This window comes from Cicer arietinum, chromosome 4, assembly GCF_000331145.2.
Source record: "Cicer arietinum cultivar CDC Frontier isolate Library 1 chromosome 4, Cicar.CDCFrontier_v2.0, whole genome shotgun sequence".
Taxonomy (NCBI): Eukaryota; Viridiplantae; Streptophyta; class Magnoliopsida; order Fabales; family Fabaceae; genus Cicer; species Cicer arietinum.
Genome location: NC_021163.2, coordinates 20,907,776 through 20,926,770, shown reverse-complemented (window position 1 = coordinate 20,926,770; position 18,995 = coordinate 20,907,776). Strand labels below are relative to the sequence as shown.

General features: G+C 28.4%; 2 protein-coding genes across 2 annotated transcripts; one reads left to right on the top strand and one right to left on the bottom strand.

The window, feature by feature from the left end:
• The first annotated feature begins 9,296 nt into the window (after nucleotides 1-9,296).
• Nucleotides 9,297-14,272, top strand: LOC101499049 (uncharacterized). The gene is made up of 13 exons (XM_027330986.2): nucleotides 9,297-9,512; nucleotides 10,262-10,399; nucleotides 10,530-10,611; nucleotides 11,139-11,215; nucleotides 11,338-11,453; nucleotides 11,570-11,678; nucleotides 11,797-11,913; nucleotides 12,295-12,386; nucleotides 12,769-12,835; nucleotides 12,912-12,993; nucleotides 13,597-13,688; nucleotides 13,776-13,919; nucleotides 14,065-14,272. The coding sequence occupies exons 1-13, from the start codon at nucleotides 9,327-9,329 to the stop codon at nucleotides 14,209-14,211; spliced, it is 1,449 nt and encodes a 482-aa protein (XP_027186787.1). The 5' UTR covers nucleotides 9,297-9,326; the 3' UTR covers nucleotides 14,212-14,272.
• Nucleotides 14,273-15,460: 1,188 nt separating this feature from the next.
• On the bottom strand, nucleotides 15,461-18,669 carry LOC101492421 (ACT domain-containing protein ACR10-like). The gene is made up of 6 exons (XM_004515854.4): nucleotides 18,271-18,669; nucleotides 17,718-17,936; nucleotides 17,391-17,496; nucleotides 16,897-17,233; nucleotides 16,219-16,503; nucleotides 15,461-15,853 (listed from the first exon to the last, which is right to left on the bottom strand). The coding sequence occupies exons 1-6, from the start codon at nucleotides 18,422-18,424 to the stop codon at nucleotides 15,716-15,718; spliced, it is 1,239 nt and encodes a 412-aa protein (XP_004515911.1). The 5' UTR covers nucleotides 18,425-18,669; the 3' UTR covers nucleotides 15,461-15,715.
• Nucleotides 18,670-18,995: the final 326 nt, after the last annotated feature.

The following is an 18,995-nucleotide window of genomic DNA, read 5'->3' as shown; positions in this document are numbered from 1 at the left end:
CTTCATAAGTTTATTTATTTTCTTTTACTCAATTTCATATGTTTGTTGATAAAATGTTATATTTTTTCTATTATATTAATTAAATTAAATGATGTGTACTGCATAATTTTGAATTGGATAATGGAAAAATGGATTAAGCGAGTGACATGATTGAAAACCACAAGTGTAATGGAGTTGGTCTGAGGGTATACGTGGCTTATAAGTCAAGGGATAGGGGTTATCAATTGCCACGTGGCACACTTAATGTCATATATAGTATCACTGACACATGTTCTGTGAGATTGTTCCAACCAAAATTTATTAGGTGAAGGTGAAATGAATTTTCAGAATAAAGAAAGACTTGATAAATTAATTTATAACAAATAAATTAATCTATAGTCTTTAAGTTTTTGATAAAATTAATTATTTAATTATTTTAAAATATAAAATAATATTTTTAATTAAAAATAAATTTTATTTATTGATATTTTAAAAGTATAATTTAATTTTTTTAATAATTTAGAATATATCAATCGGATATATTTTTTATTTATCTATTAATTATCTGATAATTTTATTTATTTATTTATTTAATCTGATAAATTATTTATTTATTTATGTATTTAATTTATTTTAAATTTAAATAAATTACTTTAAAATTAAAATTTATTATTAAAAAAATTAAAATTATGGTATATGAATAATTTTAAATTATTTATAATTATTTTAACATTGTAAAATTATTCATTTTAAATTATAATAAATAAATTATAAGAGGTAAAAAATTATTTTAAGTACAATAATAAAGATAAAATCAAAAGATAAAATGATAAATTATAAACTATAAAACGCATAAGCTAATTGAATTAGCTTATAAAAAATTCAAAGAAGTTTTTCATTAGGAAACTAGGTTATTTGGTTTTTCATTAGTTGTGGTGCATTATTGGTATTACATTGACTTATTAAAGTTGTGGAGAATTACTTTGATTTTGATTAATTTAATGAGATATCAAATATTAAATTAGTACATGTCATGTATTTTGATACTTTTGATTGTTGAATTGATGACACAGACAAGAATAGAGTGAAATGACGTGAAATTATCTAGCCTATTCCATTTCATTTCACTTCATTAACTCCATTTAATACCATCAATTTAAACATGTTTTAACAGTATCAAATATCGACGGATCAATTTAAACATGTTTTAACACTATGAAGTATAAAAAATAAAGTTTATCTTATTTGAGTGTCTAAGATAATCCACTCTGGGAAGTCATTTCCTTGACAAGCATTACCCATTATAAGTACTCTTATTGCGGTGTAAGAAAAATCAGTATTTTAGGTTCAGATTTCTATACTTTTGAATCATCTATTTTTGATAACTTTGTATTTTTATCTCTCTCTCCGAATCGATCATTTTCTCTCATTTAAATAATTTATTTTGATTGTCAATCATTCTCCTAAATGCACCAAATTCACAAAATAATAAAGGTAAATAATATATTTTTGTGATTTTAAATGCACCCCGTCTCTCTCTCTCTCTCCCCAGTTGTTTGCATATCTCACTCAATATATTATATTAAAATAAATTAGTGTTGTTGAAATGTAATGATATAACGTTATTGATAGATCTATTTAGTAGTTTTTTAAGGTGTTGGATTGAAGATAGTAATGTATATTTATCACTATGATTAAAAAAATTATAAAATAAATTATGTATACAAGGAGAACTCACTTAAGCATCAAAATACACGAGCTTCGTTACGAAGGCTCTAAGTGAATGCATTGTTGAGGTAAAATTATTTTTGATATATGTTTTAATGACAATAGACTTTATGAAATAAATGATTAAATTTTATAAATTGTAATCTACTAATGGTTGCACTTGAGTTTTATTTAAGGAACATGAATTGCATAAATGGACAAACAAGAAATCATTAACATCATCAAGTGCATAAGTATCTACTCAATAATTAAAGAATATCGAAAGGAATATATCGTATATTAATTATTTAAGGGAAAGGTTATTGCATCTGAAGGTGCAAACACGAGAAGGATGTTCAATTGTGTTTGCTAAAGTTGATAACTTTTTGTTAATTTGATGAAGGTTGGTTGATTTTTATGAATTACTTAGATAAGAAGCAGTTGGATTCAAAAGCAGCAAACAACGAAAGCATAAATAATTTGACACATAACTTTATCCTAGTTCACCACTTACTTGGCTACATCCAGTCCGTTCATTCATAAGACTTTAATCCACTAATTCAAATACCTTGAATTATAAAGCACCTGACCCTCCAAGTCAGTCTTCCCAAACAACCTGACAACCTCATACTTTTGAGGAACTTACCACATTGACCCTAAAAGCCAAGTCTTCTCCTAAAACCTGAAAACCCCAGATTGAAAAAAGAACTAAACTACTATCGGGTTGGATACAAAAGATTGAACCTTGAGTAGTCGCTTAACAAAGCTGATAATAATAATAACTCTCACACTATAAGAAAAGAACACTAAGAAAATATTTCTAATCTAAACAAGTGTTTCTCTCTTTGAACTCTAAGATGAATTGAGAACTTTGAGCTTGAGTTACTCTTTTATGTTTTTCAATACTTTTCTCTTTTAGCCTTGAGTGTCTATTTACAGTGAAAATTTGGACTTCAATTTAGTCCTTGTTTAATTCTGAATTGTATCTTGCTCAGATTGAGTTTGTAAATTTTTCAAATTGATTCTATTTCTATTTGTATAGATTGAGTTTGTAAATTCTTCAAATAAAATTTTCTTCGATTTATGATCAAATCTTCTTCAAATCTTCTTCAAATCTTCATTAAATGTTGATCAAATCTTCTTCAAATCTTCATTAAATGTTGATCAAATATTCTTCAAATCTTCATTAAATGTTGATCAAATATTCTTCCAATCTTTCATTAAATGTTGATCAAATATTCTTCAAATCTTGATCATATCTTCTTTTCAATTTGGTCAAAGATTTTCTTCAATTATAAATATGAATCAAATCTTATTTTAGATTTTTCATCAATTATAAAATTGAATCAAATCTTATTTTAGATTTTCTTCAATTATAAATTTGAATCAAATCTTATTTTAGATTTTCATCAATTATAATGTGGAATCAAATCTTATTTTAGATTTTCTTCAATTACATGAATCTTCTTTCATATTCTTTGAAGTCAAATATATTGTTTTTATAAAATACTTTTGTTAACATCAAAACTCTAAATGTAAAACCAACATGGTTCAAACAACATCTTCAAGATAACATCTTCGTGAAGAAAGTGTCAAATAAAATGATACATATATTAAAGTGTCTCAATAATACTTAATGGACAAGACAAACATGTAAAATACCAAGAGAAATTGTAGGAAGTATTGTTTCAACAAAAGATTTATCCTCTCATATAAAATATGATATTCTCACAAGAAAAAGTCAATTGCATTCATAAATATTCATATCAGATCAACAAAATGACAAGAATCAACTTTGAAGAAGAAATCATTTCAAGATTAAGTCATTTATTAAGTCATTTGTTTAAAGAATGATGAAAGAACATTCACCAGAATGTTTTGCTTGTTCTATTAAAGAACAATGACAATAAGATCATTTTGAAAGGGCAACATGCATTAAATCAATTGGCATTTTGCACATAGAATTTCGAACATTTAATGAGAAATTAAACGTCGAGATTTGAAGGTCTACTTGGAAAAACAAACATGTAGATTGATCTGTAGAATGACACCCAAATTGATACCCATATTAATCTTTTTAGAAATTCAACATGCAGTAAATCAATTGACATTTCACACATGGGCTTTCCAACATTTAATGAGAAATTAAAAATCAAAATTTGAATGTCTACTTGCAAAAACAAACATGCATAATATTATGTAGAATGATACCCAGATTGATCTCCAAATTGATGATAGAATGGTTGCAGAACATTTTGATTCATTTTGGTTGTCTTAAATAAAAGACAAGAGACAAATGAATCAGTTTTGGGATCACTAAAAGTCTGTTCTAGATTGATATAATTTGCACATGAGCCACCCAAAAGTAATCAAGCCTCAAGAAGTCAAATAGTAAATGTCCACTTGCAAAAAAAACATGCAGATTGATTTGTATTATGATCTCCAGATTGAATAGTTGAAAGCAAGTACAAAGCACAAAAAGTACACTACAAAGTATTGTTTGACATGACTTGCTGCACATATATCAGTTCAGGGAACTGATATGGCAGACCCAACATTCTAGTTTTTCTCCGCTCTCCAGCAAGGCAAGAACGGTTTAGGTTGATAAAAAATGTTCTATACAAAATTACACAATACTTAAAGAGAGTGGAAAAAATTACCTTGGAAAGTGTGTCCAATGACTATATTCAGTTTAAACTGAATATTCAAAGCTTCTTATCATCTATAAATTAAAAGATTAAGGCAATAGCTCAATTTGCAATCTACCAACACTTATTCAGGTAATAACAAGTAAAAAACTCTTCAAGCAAACTCAAGCTCTCTTCACTACATTTGTGGATCATCATTTAATGAGATTATGTTTACTTATCTCAAACAAATAGTTGAAAATCATTAGATCCCAAATATTTTTTTTATCATACACATTGAAATTAACTCAAGTCTATCTTTTATGTTAGATAGAGCGTGGTTGTAAAAATCATTTCTAGATTAAAAGGTGACTGTAAAGATTCTTTTTAGGTTGAAAGGTGAAAATTGTAATTGATCAAGGTGTGATCAAGATCTAAGGTATGAAGGAGAACATTCTAGTTTTGAAGCACATAATGAAAATCCAACGGTGGTAAGAACTGAACTAGCCCGAGTTGGGTGAACCAGTATACTTTTTGTGTGTGATGTTTTTATCCCTTATCTTTAATTATTTGCATGCACAAATCACATTTTACTCAAAACTAATATGTTTTAGTTACTTCTAACATATTCATAGCATTTTAGACATTTTATTTCAACCAAAATTGATGTTAGTTAATTTAAATTAAACACAAAAATAAAAATTTAAAAAAGATCACAATTTAAACTCTTATTTTTTGTGATTGATTTGTTACTTCATGTATGTCAGGAAACCTTTGTTTCAATAGCATTGCACATTCACTAAACTCAACATTTACTAATTTTGAGAATATCGCAATAACACTAACACATGGACATAATAATCCATAAGAGTCTCGTAACAGTATCTAGAATGGTAGGTGCTTTACCTATTTAGCCCGAGAATAAATAGATCCCCCTACTGTGAAATTAAAAATTGTAGTGAATATTGAAACATTATCTATCTTCACTTTTTTCAACCTCACTAAATAAATTGTATTGGTTTTTAAAAAATGGAAAAACTTTTATTAATTAAACTAACACTAATAGTTATTTTACAATCTTTCTTCAAAGAAATTTAAATTTGGTATCTTGAAATTACAAAGATAAGCTCTTAATCATGAACTAGCATACTAAATATACTCAATAAATTGTATTATAATAAATCAATACCGCTGAAATATAATGATATAGAGTTATTAACGAAACTTATTTTGTAAAAAAAATTGAGGTGTTAGGTTGAAAGGATGGGTTTTTATTAGGTATCAACATTAAAATTTATAAATAAGTGATGTGCTGATTTATTTAGACATCCAAATAAAGAAAATTCTAATATTGTGGATGTTTTAAATATACATTATTCATTTATAAGTTTTTAATATTCTTATCTAATAAGTATTTAATTTCTCTAACCCATCATCATAAAAATTTACTAAATGGATTTTATCAATATTTTATATTATTAAATTTCAACAAACTCATTCACAAAAATTAATAAGCCGAGCACAAAAAAAATGAGGAAAGAGAACTCCTTAATATAACATCATTACAAATAGATACTGAATTTTCTAGCACTACAATGAAGGTATTTTCTAGCACTACAATGAACAAATATACAAATTAACATGTTATTTTCTTCCGAATAATCCATTCAAGACACCTCTAAAAAATTAAACTTGGATCCTCATTCTAAACACATAATCACATATTCAACCTATCATATATTGTAGTCTCAAATTTAACTTACACTTACTTGGCTATTTCCTCTAGTGAGGTTAGAGGAATCTCTCAAACATCACATAAATACGCATCTAAATTTAATTAAGGGAGAAGATCAGATGCATTTAAGTTTTCAGATTCTTACCCATTATTGTGATTTTTCATATTAAATTTTAGAAATAAGTTCAAATAATTTCAAGGTTTTGTTTTTGAATATTATGGAAAATGAATGAATGCATTATTATAATCTATTCACACATCCTCACATCACCCAATCACTTACCACCTCAACATCTCATGAATTTAGCAATAGAGTAATTAAATTCGTAAATTAGTAAAAATAAGACAATTAAATTTAGATTTAAGAAAGAAAAAAACAATAATTCTCATGTTAAGACCGTAATCTAAAAGACTATTTAACCTTTTTATTTGTTTCTTTAATGCTTTTTTTTAAAAAAACTTTCAACAATACCAAATATAGGTAGTTTTTTTTTTAAATCCTTTATTTAATCCTTCATCCAAACGTTGTTGGATACAACGCATAATAGTGTCTAAGATAATAATTAGCATTGAAACTAATAAATAAAAAGCTAAACACGCTAAACTCTGAAGGTATTAAGACTTACCTATCAGTATCATTGATTAGAAATAGACAAATTGTTCTACAATATAAAAGGAGTTGGCACAAAGGAATGCACATTGTGAAAAATAAAAGATCAGAATGTATGCTTAGCTTGTAATTAAGAGTAATAATTGTAAGTTTTGCAAAGTGGTGGATTCGTTGAATATAGATTTGGAGTGATCGTACTATTAAAAATTAAACATATACTATTTTATGTTGCTACCTTTGAACATTTTCACAATTGCTAGTTCTTGTATATATATATATATGTAACGTAAGAGTGCTACGCGGCTACGACAGCATACCAACAAGAAAACGTAACGAAACTTTGGCCAAAGCTTAAAACCGAAAGAGGGATTTTTGTTATCATAGAGCAAGCACCAAAAAGGAACAAAATACAGGTTTGCATTAGTGATTAACATAATTAACCAACCCCTTAACTTCAAATTTACTATTTATTTATTTATTTTTTAAATAGTAAAAATACAGTTGTAATTTTTTTTAAAAAGAAAACCAATCACTAAAGGACATTGTTTCAAGACGTAAAAGAGATAACTTTTGTACAGAAAATAATGCATTTATTATTTTGATTGATGTTTGACTTGTATTTTTAAAGATATATTTTTATGGAGTCTTTAACAATATCTTGATGACACTCGTTAATATAATCATAAAAAGATTAACAATTGTAAATGACATTAATAGTTGATCCTTTCACTCAGATTTGTAGGACGTGGTCGTATTTAAGTATGAAATTCTATAATAAGTGGATTTGAACGAAAATTATTAGAATGACGCAATTTTAAAATTTTAATATATAAATAAAAAGTATAATATTATATTGGAAATACGCTGTAAATTTACAAAAATATATTTGAGAGATGTAGTAGATTAAATTTTAGTTTACATTTTTAATAATTAAAATTCAGTTAGAATTTAGGTTGGAAATTTTATTTTTATAATTATAGTTATTTTTGTAATTTATTTTATAAATTATTTCGTTCGATATTTTTATAATAGACATCTAGATTATAATTTGTGTATTTGGTTCATCTTAAAGATTTTGGGATATCATGTTTTAATCTTAAAAATAGAACCTAATAAAAAAAAAATCAATTTTAATAATTAAAAAAATTGGTAAAATAAATTTTAGTCCATATAACATATCAATCTACATTATGTGACGAGTATATACAGATACTAATCTATATGATACAATCTACACGATGTATGTCATTTGATAGGTTAATTCGTGTAACAAAAAAACATGCACGTATAACATATCATCTTCACATATTAAACTCAAATATACACATACACAGCGATAATCCAACAATCATAATTCAACTCATAAAATATACGATTATATATCCCAAAATTACAACACATACACCACAATATTTATATTAATTAGCATATTTATTAACATATGACATGTTATGTCTAGTCGAAATCCATCATCAATTAATATATATTAACACCACAATTATTCTATAAACTTATATAATTTGATATTCATAATATTGTCAAAATTAATAATTATTCATTTTTTAAATTTTTTAACATAAATATTTTTTTTTATATAAAATTTAACTACTTTCGTATATTTAATCAAATTCATGTAAAAGTTTTCTACAAATTATACGTGAGATTACAATTCTACATTTGATCTTGGCTTGGACAACCTTAAAATATAAAAAAGTACACATAAAATTTTGGATAAGGATAACATTAAAGGTCCGACCTTGATTTGATCCATAAAATATATTAAATAGATTTGACAAAATTATAACTCAAATATCTCTTATGAATAAAGTAAGAGTAGTAGTATTTTTTTTAAAGATTATTATAACAAATAAAATATATGATATAAATAAAATAAAAATAGTAGTATTTTTAAAAAAATTATTGAAAATTTTAGGGTGGTCGTGGCAGTGGCCACACTATGTCCTATAGAAGTTCCGCCACCGATAAATTATACATAAATTATCATCTTGTATAAAAGTGTACCTTGAGGTGATAATTGTCTTCTCTTGAAAATACAACGTGAATCATTAAGCAAATAATTCATGCACAAAATAAAATAAGTTTTTATTTATTTAAAACACACTTGAAGAATGGAAGAAGTATTAAAAAGTTAAAATTGGATAAGTCTAAACACCCATCTAAATAGGTGAATAAAAAAAGGACCCGTCAAAATAACATACCAAACATTAAGGTGTGTGTTGGCTTAAATTTTTTTTTTTTGTTGCAAAGGTTGTGTTTGGCTTAAATTATGTGCAAAGTAAATTCAATTAAATTTAAAAAATGACATATAATCTCAAATGTATTGCCAACTTGACATCATTCAGAAACCGAAACGATAATTCTTTTGTGTGTGTGTGTGTAAGTAGTCCAAAACATGGTATTTGTTTCTCAGTTGTCATATAAAAATTTGGATCCCATTCCCTGTCTTTTTCACCAAATCAATACTTTTTATCTATGTTCCAATCCTATAGTATATTGAAAACATAGCACAACAGATCTTCCACTTCATTAATTTTGGCTTTGTCCTCCATCACATTACTATTATATATATATATATATGTTCTAGCTGTCATTACTAATTAATACAACAGTGATTGATTCCACCAAAAGTTTAGAATATTAATCAGCCATGGATGAAGCAAAGAGAATGGAAGAAGGGATCAACTCACCCCATAATGGTGGTGGAGATTCAATTGAGCATGACAACAATGACACAATGAAAGGTGAGTCAGTTCATCAACCAAAGGAGCCAGATGGGAAGCATAAAACAAAAAGGGTTGCAACTCTTGATGCATTTAGGGGCCTCACCATTGTGGTTAGTATACACTTTTTCAAAGATATAATTTTGCAAAGTTTTCTACATAGCTCTTAAATAATCTACATTTGTATATTTTGGAAAGAAAAAATAATTATTATAGACAAATATATTATTTTCTTCAATATTTAGTTCAAACTTGTTCAACTATTCGACCTTCCAAAAAAAAAATAAGGCTTAATTGCAGTTTTTGTCCCCCTATTTTAGTTGAATCGCAACAGTAGTTCCTCCATTTTGTTTCTCTCCAGTTTTGGTCCCCTAACAGAATTTTAGTCCAAAACTTGATGAAGTTTTATTTTTTTTAGGTTTATTTAAGTCACACAATGCTTTAAGATCTTGTGATGCAACAATTGTACCTGAAATCTATGAACATAAATGGTGCGGTGCGGCTTCAAAAAAATGAAATTTCATCAAGTTTTGGACCAAAATTCTGTTTGAAGGACCAAAATTGGAGAGAAACAAAATGGAGGGACTATTTTTGCGATTCAGCTAAAATAGAGGGACCAAAACTGCAATTAAGCCAAAAAATAATAAATAATAAAAATGATTGTCTAAGACTATTATTAAAAATTAACAACCATGCTGGACTGTTAAAATTATTTTTATTTTTATTGTATCTATTTTATAAGTCATACAAAAGATAGCTTACGATTAGTTAGTTGAGCAGTGTTGTAAAAAAAAATCTAGTTGACCATATAAATTTTTTTCGATGATGTGTATCAAAATTAATCTCTTATATATGTGTATAGTTGATGATATTGGTGGATGATGCTGGTGAAGCTTATCCTCGAATTGATCACTCCCCATGGAATGGATGTACATTGGCTGATTTTGTTATGCCTTTTTTTCTTTTCATTGTTGGGGTTGCTATAGCCCTTGCATTAAAGGTACTATTTATATACTGTCCCTTAAATAAATAAGAGCTATATCCTCTGTTCTGTTCTGTTTTGTCCATCATGTTTATATATATAGTTCATTCATAAGCTTTGGTTTTAACTCATATATGTAACATTGCAGAGAATTCCAAAAGTTAAGGTTGCTGTAAAAAAGATAATTCTTAGGACATTGAAGCTTCTCTTTTGGGGTTTACTTTTGCAAGGTAAATAAAAATCTTGTAACTCTCTATTTGAACTCAAACTTGGTGACTAGGAGTAAGGACTATTCTTAGGACAATATTGGCTAAAGAAATAAAAATATTTAATGAAACTAAATAATCATTATATTGAAAACCTATAAGTTATTTTACTGGATCATTTTGTAGTAATAATACACATTATCTAAATATTCAAAAATATGTTTGTCTTAACTAATGCTTTTATATAAAATTATTTTACCAATGTGCTCATTTTAATTTAATTTGGTTGTTTCAATTTCATAATATGTATGTTATATGAATTTATCTAAATATCGATTTTAATATTCATATTGTATGCTTTTAAATTTAAAATATAATTGTATTCATGAGGGTAAATTTGTACCCAAAAAAATATCCAACTAAAATTGGTAATGTTATTTTGGTAAAGATGATAAATGGTAACCAAAATGGGTTGACACTTTTTAAAGAAACCAAATAAAAAAGTTGCTATTGTAGTGTGTATATATATTTGACTATGTGAGAAAGTGTAGGTGGATACTCTCATGCCCCAGATGATCTCTCATATGGGATTGACATGAAATTTATTCGATGGTGTGGCATTCTCCAGGTATAAATGTAATAATTGAATTAATGTATGCAGGCCTAATTAAGTTATTATTATGTCCAAATTCTCAACAACTAAATTCTTAAATATATAACCTTGATTCTATGTATTGTGTTTGTATGCAGAGGATAGCTCTTGTATATTGTGTTGTAGCTCTAATAGAGACATTTACCATTAAGCTTAGACCTACTACATTGAGCCCTGGATATCTATCTATTTTTACTAGCTATAGATGGCAATGGTGAGAAAATCAACATATTTTATATTCAAAATTCAAATGAAATTGAATAATAATCGTAATAGTGATTATAGATTTGGTAAGATTAATAATTGTAAATTTGTTTATGTGTTACATAGGTTTGGGGGATTTGTGGCATTTGTTATTTATATGGTCACAACTTTCAGCCTCTATGTTCCAGATTGGAGTTTTGTAGATTATAATAGTTCTGAACTAAAGAGATATACAGTAATTAATTAATCTCTCTCTCATTCTTTATATTTTAGTCATGTTCTATCTTTTTAAATTATTAATTGAAGACTAAGGTTTCATTTATTTTGTTTTTTATTTGATTTTGTTTGACTAGGTCATATGTGGGATGCGAGGACACCTAGGTCCAGCATGTAACGCAGTTGGATATGTGGATAGACAAATTTGGAGGGTTAATCATCTTTACTCTCAACCTGTTTGGAATCGTTTAAAGGTGAGTTTAGAGTATTGAATCACAAGTGATGAGTTAACATTATGATTCATAAACATTTGTTCTTTAATTTGTTCAATTGGATATCTTCTAATAGAAATTATACCTAATTACAAAGTATAGTTATGAAAGTGGATATATATGAGAAGTAGTAATAAAACTTCTAATTAAACCTTCCTAAGCAAAACCTTTTTAGAACATTTTTGTGAATGTATATTTGGATTGGTTAGTTAGTTTTGTGGAATTGTCTCACAGTGATTTTAACAAATATTATACTTTAGAGTTTCGTCAAAATTTAGTATCACTTTGATTTTGTCAAACTCGCTAATAATTTAAATTATAATATATATGACATTTTCTTTTACACACTATTATGGTTTATAGGCTTGCACATTCAGTTCTCCGGCTGAGGGTCATCTTCGTAAAGATGCTCCAAATTGGTGTCGTGCTCCATTTGAACCTGAGGGTTTGCTGAGGTTTTTTTTTTCTTTAATTTTTCAAACGAAATCTTCATTTATTATGTAATGAATATTAACCTATTTGATACACATGCCTTTTACAAACTAATTAAACATACTAATACATTAAAGATTTGTGTAAAAATATACCTTCAAATTTTGGTTCATTTTTATTTTGTTTATACTATCTATAATTTAGGATACACATGCATTAATGCATATAATAATCTATAACTTATATTCTTCATTAATAACTTATATTTTTCATTTTACTTTTAAAGTGGATCGGTCACTTGAAATGACTTTTTCTTATTGTGAAATCCTATATTATAAAGTTTTGTAATGAATTAGTCATTGGTACAACAAAATGTTTTAATGGTGTTTTGGTTCTTTTTACTAGTACTATATCAGCTATCCTCTCTGGCACCATTGGCATCCACTATGGCCATGTCTTGATTCACTTTAAGGTTACAAACTTTACCCTATCCAATTGTTTTATGCGCATATTGAAAATTAGTAAAAACTTTTGAAAGATTTTGATAGGGTCATTCTGAGAGGCTCAAGCAATGGCTCTCAATGGGGTTTGTGTTGTTCATCCTAGGCATCATCCTTCATTTTACGGATGGTAAGCTAATAAAACTTGTTCAATTAAACTTTTTAGTACTTAGATTAAATTAGATATGGATCATACATGACCCAACCTAAACACAAATTTTGAAGTGGGATTTTATTTTGTTTGTATTTTGTTGCACTAAATGTGAAAAAATTTATAAATTACACGATGCATACTTTAAACTCGACTCTTCATACATTATAATAGAATACTTGTTTAAGATAGATTTATTTTCTCCATCCTTAGGTATAGGTTAAGGCCGGCCTAACATATTTATAAGTCTAAAACCAATAGTAACTCTAAAGTCGAAAATATATTTTTAAAATCCTTTACTGATTATGAAAAGAATACAAAAAGATAATATTCAAATAAATAGTATTTTTTTTATTTGCCCTAGACATTTTCTCCGTGACAAAAAAAAAATATTAAGGCTTATTTTCTTGTATTATAGTTTAGTTGGATGTGAAATAAATTATAAATTATGCAATGCAGAGTTTGAACATGCATGTGTCTCCAGTCTTCACAATAGAGCACTTAGTTAATTTTATGTAAGCTATTTATTTTTACTTTAAATAAGATAACTGATGTTAATATAATTTGTATGTAACAATGCAGCTATCCCAATTAACAAGCAACTCTACAGCATTAGCTATGTGTGTTTCACAGCTGGGGCAGCTGGAATAGTCTTCTCTATATTCTACATTTTGGTACATCAATTAAATTAATATAAATTGTTCCTTCTTCCACCTTATGATATTCTTTTTTAATATTATTATCGGTAAATCAAATTACAGATTGATGTTTGGGGGCTTCGTACTCCATTCTTGTTTTTGGAATGGATTGGAATGAATGCAATGTTAGTGTTTGTGATGGCAGCTCAAGGCCTCTTTGCAGCATTTGTAAATGGATGGTATTATAAAGATCCAAATAACTCACTAGTAAGAAATTTACCCTTTAATTAATTTATACATATGGTGCATACTATATTAATATCATCATTTTTTATTTTTCTCCTTTTAATTTCAAGTGGCTTGGACTAATGAGCTAACTATTTTTATGGCATATGATAAAACCATCAACTAGGTACATTGGATACAAAATCATGTGTTCATAAATGTTTGGCACTCAGAGAGATTGGGAACTTTGTTATATGTCATCTTTGCAGAAATCACATTTTGGGGTGTGGTTGCTGGCATCTTGCACAAATTACAAATATACTGGAAACTGTAATTAATTTATTAATTATGAATCATCTATGTGTAATACCTTTATTAATTCTTATTTGCCTTTTTGTTCACTGTGTTGTGTGATGTTAATTTATTGCTCAATATTCAAAGTGTCACTATCAATTTCTCTTAATTGGTTGTATCCTTACTACTTTACTACAAAGAGAGTAGTAACATAGCTCTATGCATCTAATGATCTAAAAGCGCAAAAAAGAAAAAACAGAACACATGCATGTTGAAATCTGTGACTGTGTTAATCATTTTTGGTAGTATACCAAATCATATCAAGTAGTAGAGTATTTAAGTGAACACATGCAAATTCAGTAAGCAAATATTTAGGGAGAATAAATGGACTTGGTATGGTTTAATTAGTTTTTGGTATTTTGTATAAAAATGTGTTGCAAGCACATTTTTGAGTTATTGTCAGTTTTAGGAATTTGGTGCAATCTCTCACACTCCTGTCATTTGTTAAAGGTGTCTTAGTAGATAGAAGAGCGTGCGTGTTGTTTATAAAATACTCTTGGCTTCGATTCGCAAATAATATGAGACTTTTTGGTGTATCAAAATAGTAGTCTTCTAGTCGAGATTAAGAAGATAAAGGTCTGTTGCTTAGACTCCTGCCTGACGCATCAATATTTCAACCTCAAGTCATATGAGATATTGTACACTTTGAATCTTGTGTAAGGTCTCACACTTGTCATTTGTAAAAGTGTTTGAGTGAGTTGAATAATACCTGCTGTTTAGAATCTATCTTTAACCTCAATTCCTAAATAATTTAAGACTTTTCTATGTATCAAAAAACAATATGTATAAATGATGACAATGAACAAGATCAAATCCCCTTTACTCAATTATTAAGGACTAATAATTCACAGTCAAATTAAGATATAAATTAATTTATTTTTTCATAAACAAAGAGACCTAACTCCAAAAAAAATAAAGGAACTACAAACTACAAAATAAAACCAACACCCTGATCTAATTGAACAACTTGATAAGTTTAACTAACTGAAGCCCCCTCTAGAGCTCTCCAAAGCTCAGAAATATAAGCTTATGCTTTACCAATATAGAAATTAAATTAACTTATTAAAAGAATTTATTAGTTGAACATTCACAATTATTGCATGATTATGACAAATATCCACAGTGACTCTTAAGTTTGTGGCTTTTCCCCCATATTATTCACTTATTTCATTCATTTCAAATGTAAAACTTGTTTTATTTATTTGAAATCTCAAATAGTTACCCCAACATAAAAGAAGTGAATAAATAGATTTACCACTTTACAATATGCACTTCATTTTCATCTACTAGCTACTACCTTCTCATTTATATACATCAAGTTAGAACTACAAAAGGAATAAAAACATATATTACATTTGCATACACTATATATTTCACAATTACTTCTAAAAATAAATTATATGATACATCATTGATATCTGTACATAGGCAGAGAGGTTCATCCAAAAGGTGGAATGTCATGACATCAACCATGGATTATTGATTTACTCCCAACCCATCAGCATCTTCCAAACTTCCTCCTCAATCTTGTTCCTTGGAACAGATGACCCTTCCCCTTCATCAAGCAAGATTCTATAAACCTCCCACTCGCGGTCTCCAATCACGTGTCTCCCGATTTCAGCCTGTTGAAAATTAACCAGAACATTATTAACACATACCATTTTTAGATAAATAATTTAATTAAGCACTTATACTATAAATTCTTATCATATAAGTCTTTATGTTTAAGCTATTTTTATAACAATAGATAAAATGAAGTTAAATTGTTTTCAAAAATATCAATCTATTCTAATAAAGGTCTTCCACCCAAGTGACACGTTACAAAATTTCACACATTTGGTTTTCGCCATTTTTTCTCCACATTTGTGCAATCTTGGACGGGATCTTTACGAGTAGTTAACTCAAATAAGTTGATAAAAAAAGAAAAGCGGCATCTGTTATGTAGATTTCATAATGAGTAAACAGTAGGAAAAGCATGAGTTGTTACCGAAAAGATGCAAGTGTCGAGCATTTTGAGAGCAAGAGTAATATCATAAAAAACTAGAGGCCGGCCGTTGCCAGACAACTCAACAGGGTTTGCTACAAGAAGCTCAGTATCAGGGCCTCTGCTCACAACAGCTACTCTGAGTGGACGAAGTAGTTCCGCTTTAAAGCGCGATGATAAAGAATTCTGCTTGTTAGGGTCAACTATCTTTTTGCCATCTGCTTGCATGATGAACAAGTCTATCTCACATTTTCTTCTTGGTTTTGTAGTGAAGCGCCCAAAAGAAATCTGGTTAAATAACAATATTAGGTTGTACCTTACAGATACTAAAGACTACTACAAAAGTATATATGTGTGTCAGTGTTCAAGCAAGTTAGGGTCTGTTTGGATTAACTTATTTAAGCTTATCTACTGACCGAAGTACTTATGAGTGTGAGAGAACTTATGGAAACAACTTATTACATGTCCATAAGTTGTTTCCAGATTATTTCCATACAACTTCTTGAATAGCTTATGATAAGTACTTATGTTATTAGCACTCAATTAAGTTGTTTATCCAAACAACGCCTTAGAGTATAATGAAGACAATCAACATGGGTGGTCTTGGCACATATCCAATTGATGGCAGCATAAGATTAACATCCAAAAAGATTGATTTATCATGATTTGAAATTAATATACCTTATTGTTGTAGTCCTTGAGAGTTCTCATGATGTCATAAAGAAGACCTTTGTGATCTTGGCACATAATTTGGACAAGGGTATGAGCCGGACTAAGCAAGTTGTCCATAGTGATAGAAACATAATCAGCTCTGAGAGTTCCGCTTCGAACAGAATCAGGCAACTCCAAATTAAAATCATCGTCTGTGATTGCAGCTGGAAGGAATGAAGATGCCTGTGAGCAAGCAGTAATTTCAGGACCGACCAATTCAATATCGATAGTTAGGATCAAATCCTCCAAAACTTCTTTTAACTGTTCAATCGTATCGTCCTTTCTCTTCTTTGTATGTAGAAGTTCCCTGTTATTAAAGATTTAAGATTAAGGAGTGCATTTTTTCATGAAATCAAAAAAAGTTTGCATTCCAACACATCAATAGTCTTAGTTATTAAACGATAAAGAAGTTTCAGTAAAATTGAACTAGCAACTATAGAGTAAAAAATGCAATATATTAAAACCTGGTATCTGTGATGAAAAACAGATCCATGACTTTGCCATCAGGTGTAGTGGAAACCTTAACTTTGGTAATAGTAAGCTCTAGCTCACAAAGAACCGCTGTAACATCTGCGACCGACATAAATACATTCAGTTATTTTGCTTTTTTTCTACCAATTCCACACAACATTAGTGTCACACAGTAAAACATGATCTTCATCAAAATACAACATGAGATAACATAACTTCTAGGTTGTGTAATTCAAGCAAGGTGTATATGCATCTTGATCAGATTCTGTTTATTGCTAATCAAATTGGACTAATCAGCAACTAAATTTTATCAAAATTACCGTGTAATAGTCCTTTTCGATCATGACAGCAAAATTTCAAAAGGAAAACATCAGGAGGCTTAGGTGGCTGCAAATCAGAGCGATAATAAGAGATTCCTGAAGCTGAGGAACAAGAAGGACATGCCTCAACCATCCTCTTCTTCAACAAACTCCACCTCGTCTTCTGCTTCCCAACCACCCAGAAAACTATGTAGCACCACTTTCCATCTGTTGAAACGTCTTCATCACCACCCAAAAAAGCAAAACAAAAACAAAGAATTGTTATTCTCAATCTCAAATTTATGAAATTCACTTCATAGAGACAAACACCAAAACTAAAACAAACCCATCTCTGAAATTCAGTAAAACTAACATACCCATCTCCCAAATTCAAACAAAAATGAAAAACTGAGAATAAAAATTTGATTTTTAAACTGATTACAATCTCAGAACTTCAAAACAGACTCAAGAAAAAGAAACTAAAACAAACCCATCTTAGAAATTCAGTAAACTCACAGACCCATCAATGAAATTAAAACAAAAATGAAAATTTATGAAAAGGGTATTTAGTTACCTCCTCTAAGAATGTTAAGACGAAAGAAGAGTATGATACGACACAAGTCACAACCAAGACCAGTTTTGTCAGGGCAATTAACAGTAATCACAGTTGGATCACCTTCTTTCTCCGGTGGCCTCATAATCACTACATCATCGTAAAGTATGCCCATAATAATAGTTTCTTCCTCTTCTTGTTGATTTTTCAGTGTGTGAAACCAAAGTTTGTGTATTGTTAGAATGGCCTCTTTTGCTTAATTTTGGGAGGGTAAAGAAAGGGTTGTGCTTTAACTTTACAACAGCTTGGTGTTGTTGAATCTTCCTTGTCGTCGATAATTTGAAGGCAACGATATATCGAGAAAACGAGTAGTAGTAGGTAGTAGTAGTGACTATTGACTACTGAGACTGTTCCTTCACTAATTTAAGGTTGTAGAATACTGTCTCTCTAATATCACTCGTTATTCAGTTTTCTGTCAAAATAACCATTAGCATCAAAATAGTGCTTAATTTAATAAACACCATTAGTATCTCATGAATTAAAATAAAAACACGTTTTTCTAAGAATATATAAGTATGATTTGGATAAAAATTTAGTCTAAGATAATCCACTTTTCAATTATTATATTTACTTATATATTTTTTCTGGATTGTAATTTCTTTAATATCAAATTAATTGACCAGTAATTAAATGATTTGATTTTAAAGAGTCAATGACTTTAATGATGGTGATTTCATGATTAGATT

Coding starts and splice junctions, on each gene's coding strand:
- LOC101499049 (XM_027330986.2), top strand. CDS start 9,327: ATGGATGAAGCAAAGAGAATGGAAGAAGGGATCAACTCACCCCATAAT. Junction 10,400..10,529: donor CTATAGCCCTTGCATTAAAG/GTACTATTTATA, acceptor GTAACATTGCAG/AGAATTCCAAAAGTTAAGGT. Junction 11,216..11,337: donor GATGGTGTGGCATTCTCCAG/GTATAAATGTAA, acceptor GTTTGTATGCAG/AGGATAGCTCTTGTATATTG.
- LOC101492421 (XM_004515854.4), bottom strand. CDS start 18,424: ATGGGCATACTTTACGATGATGTAGTGATTATGAGGCCACCGGAGAAA. Junction 17,937..18,270: donor TCTTAACATTCTTAGAGGAG/GTAACTAAATAC, acceptor GTGGTGATGAAG/ACGTTTCAACAGATGGAAAG. Junction 17,234..17,390: donor TTTTTCATCACAGATACCAG/GTTTTAATATAT, acceptor CTTTAATAACAG/GGAACTTCTACATACAAAGA.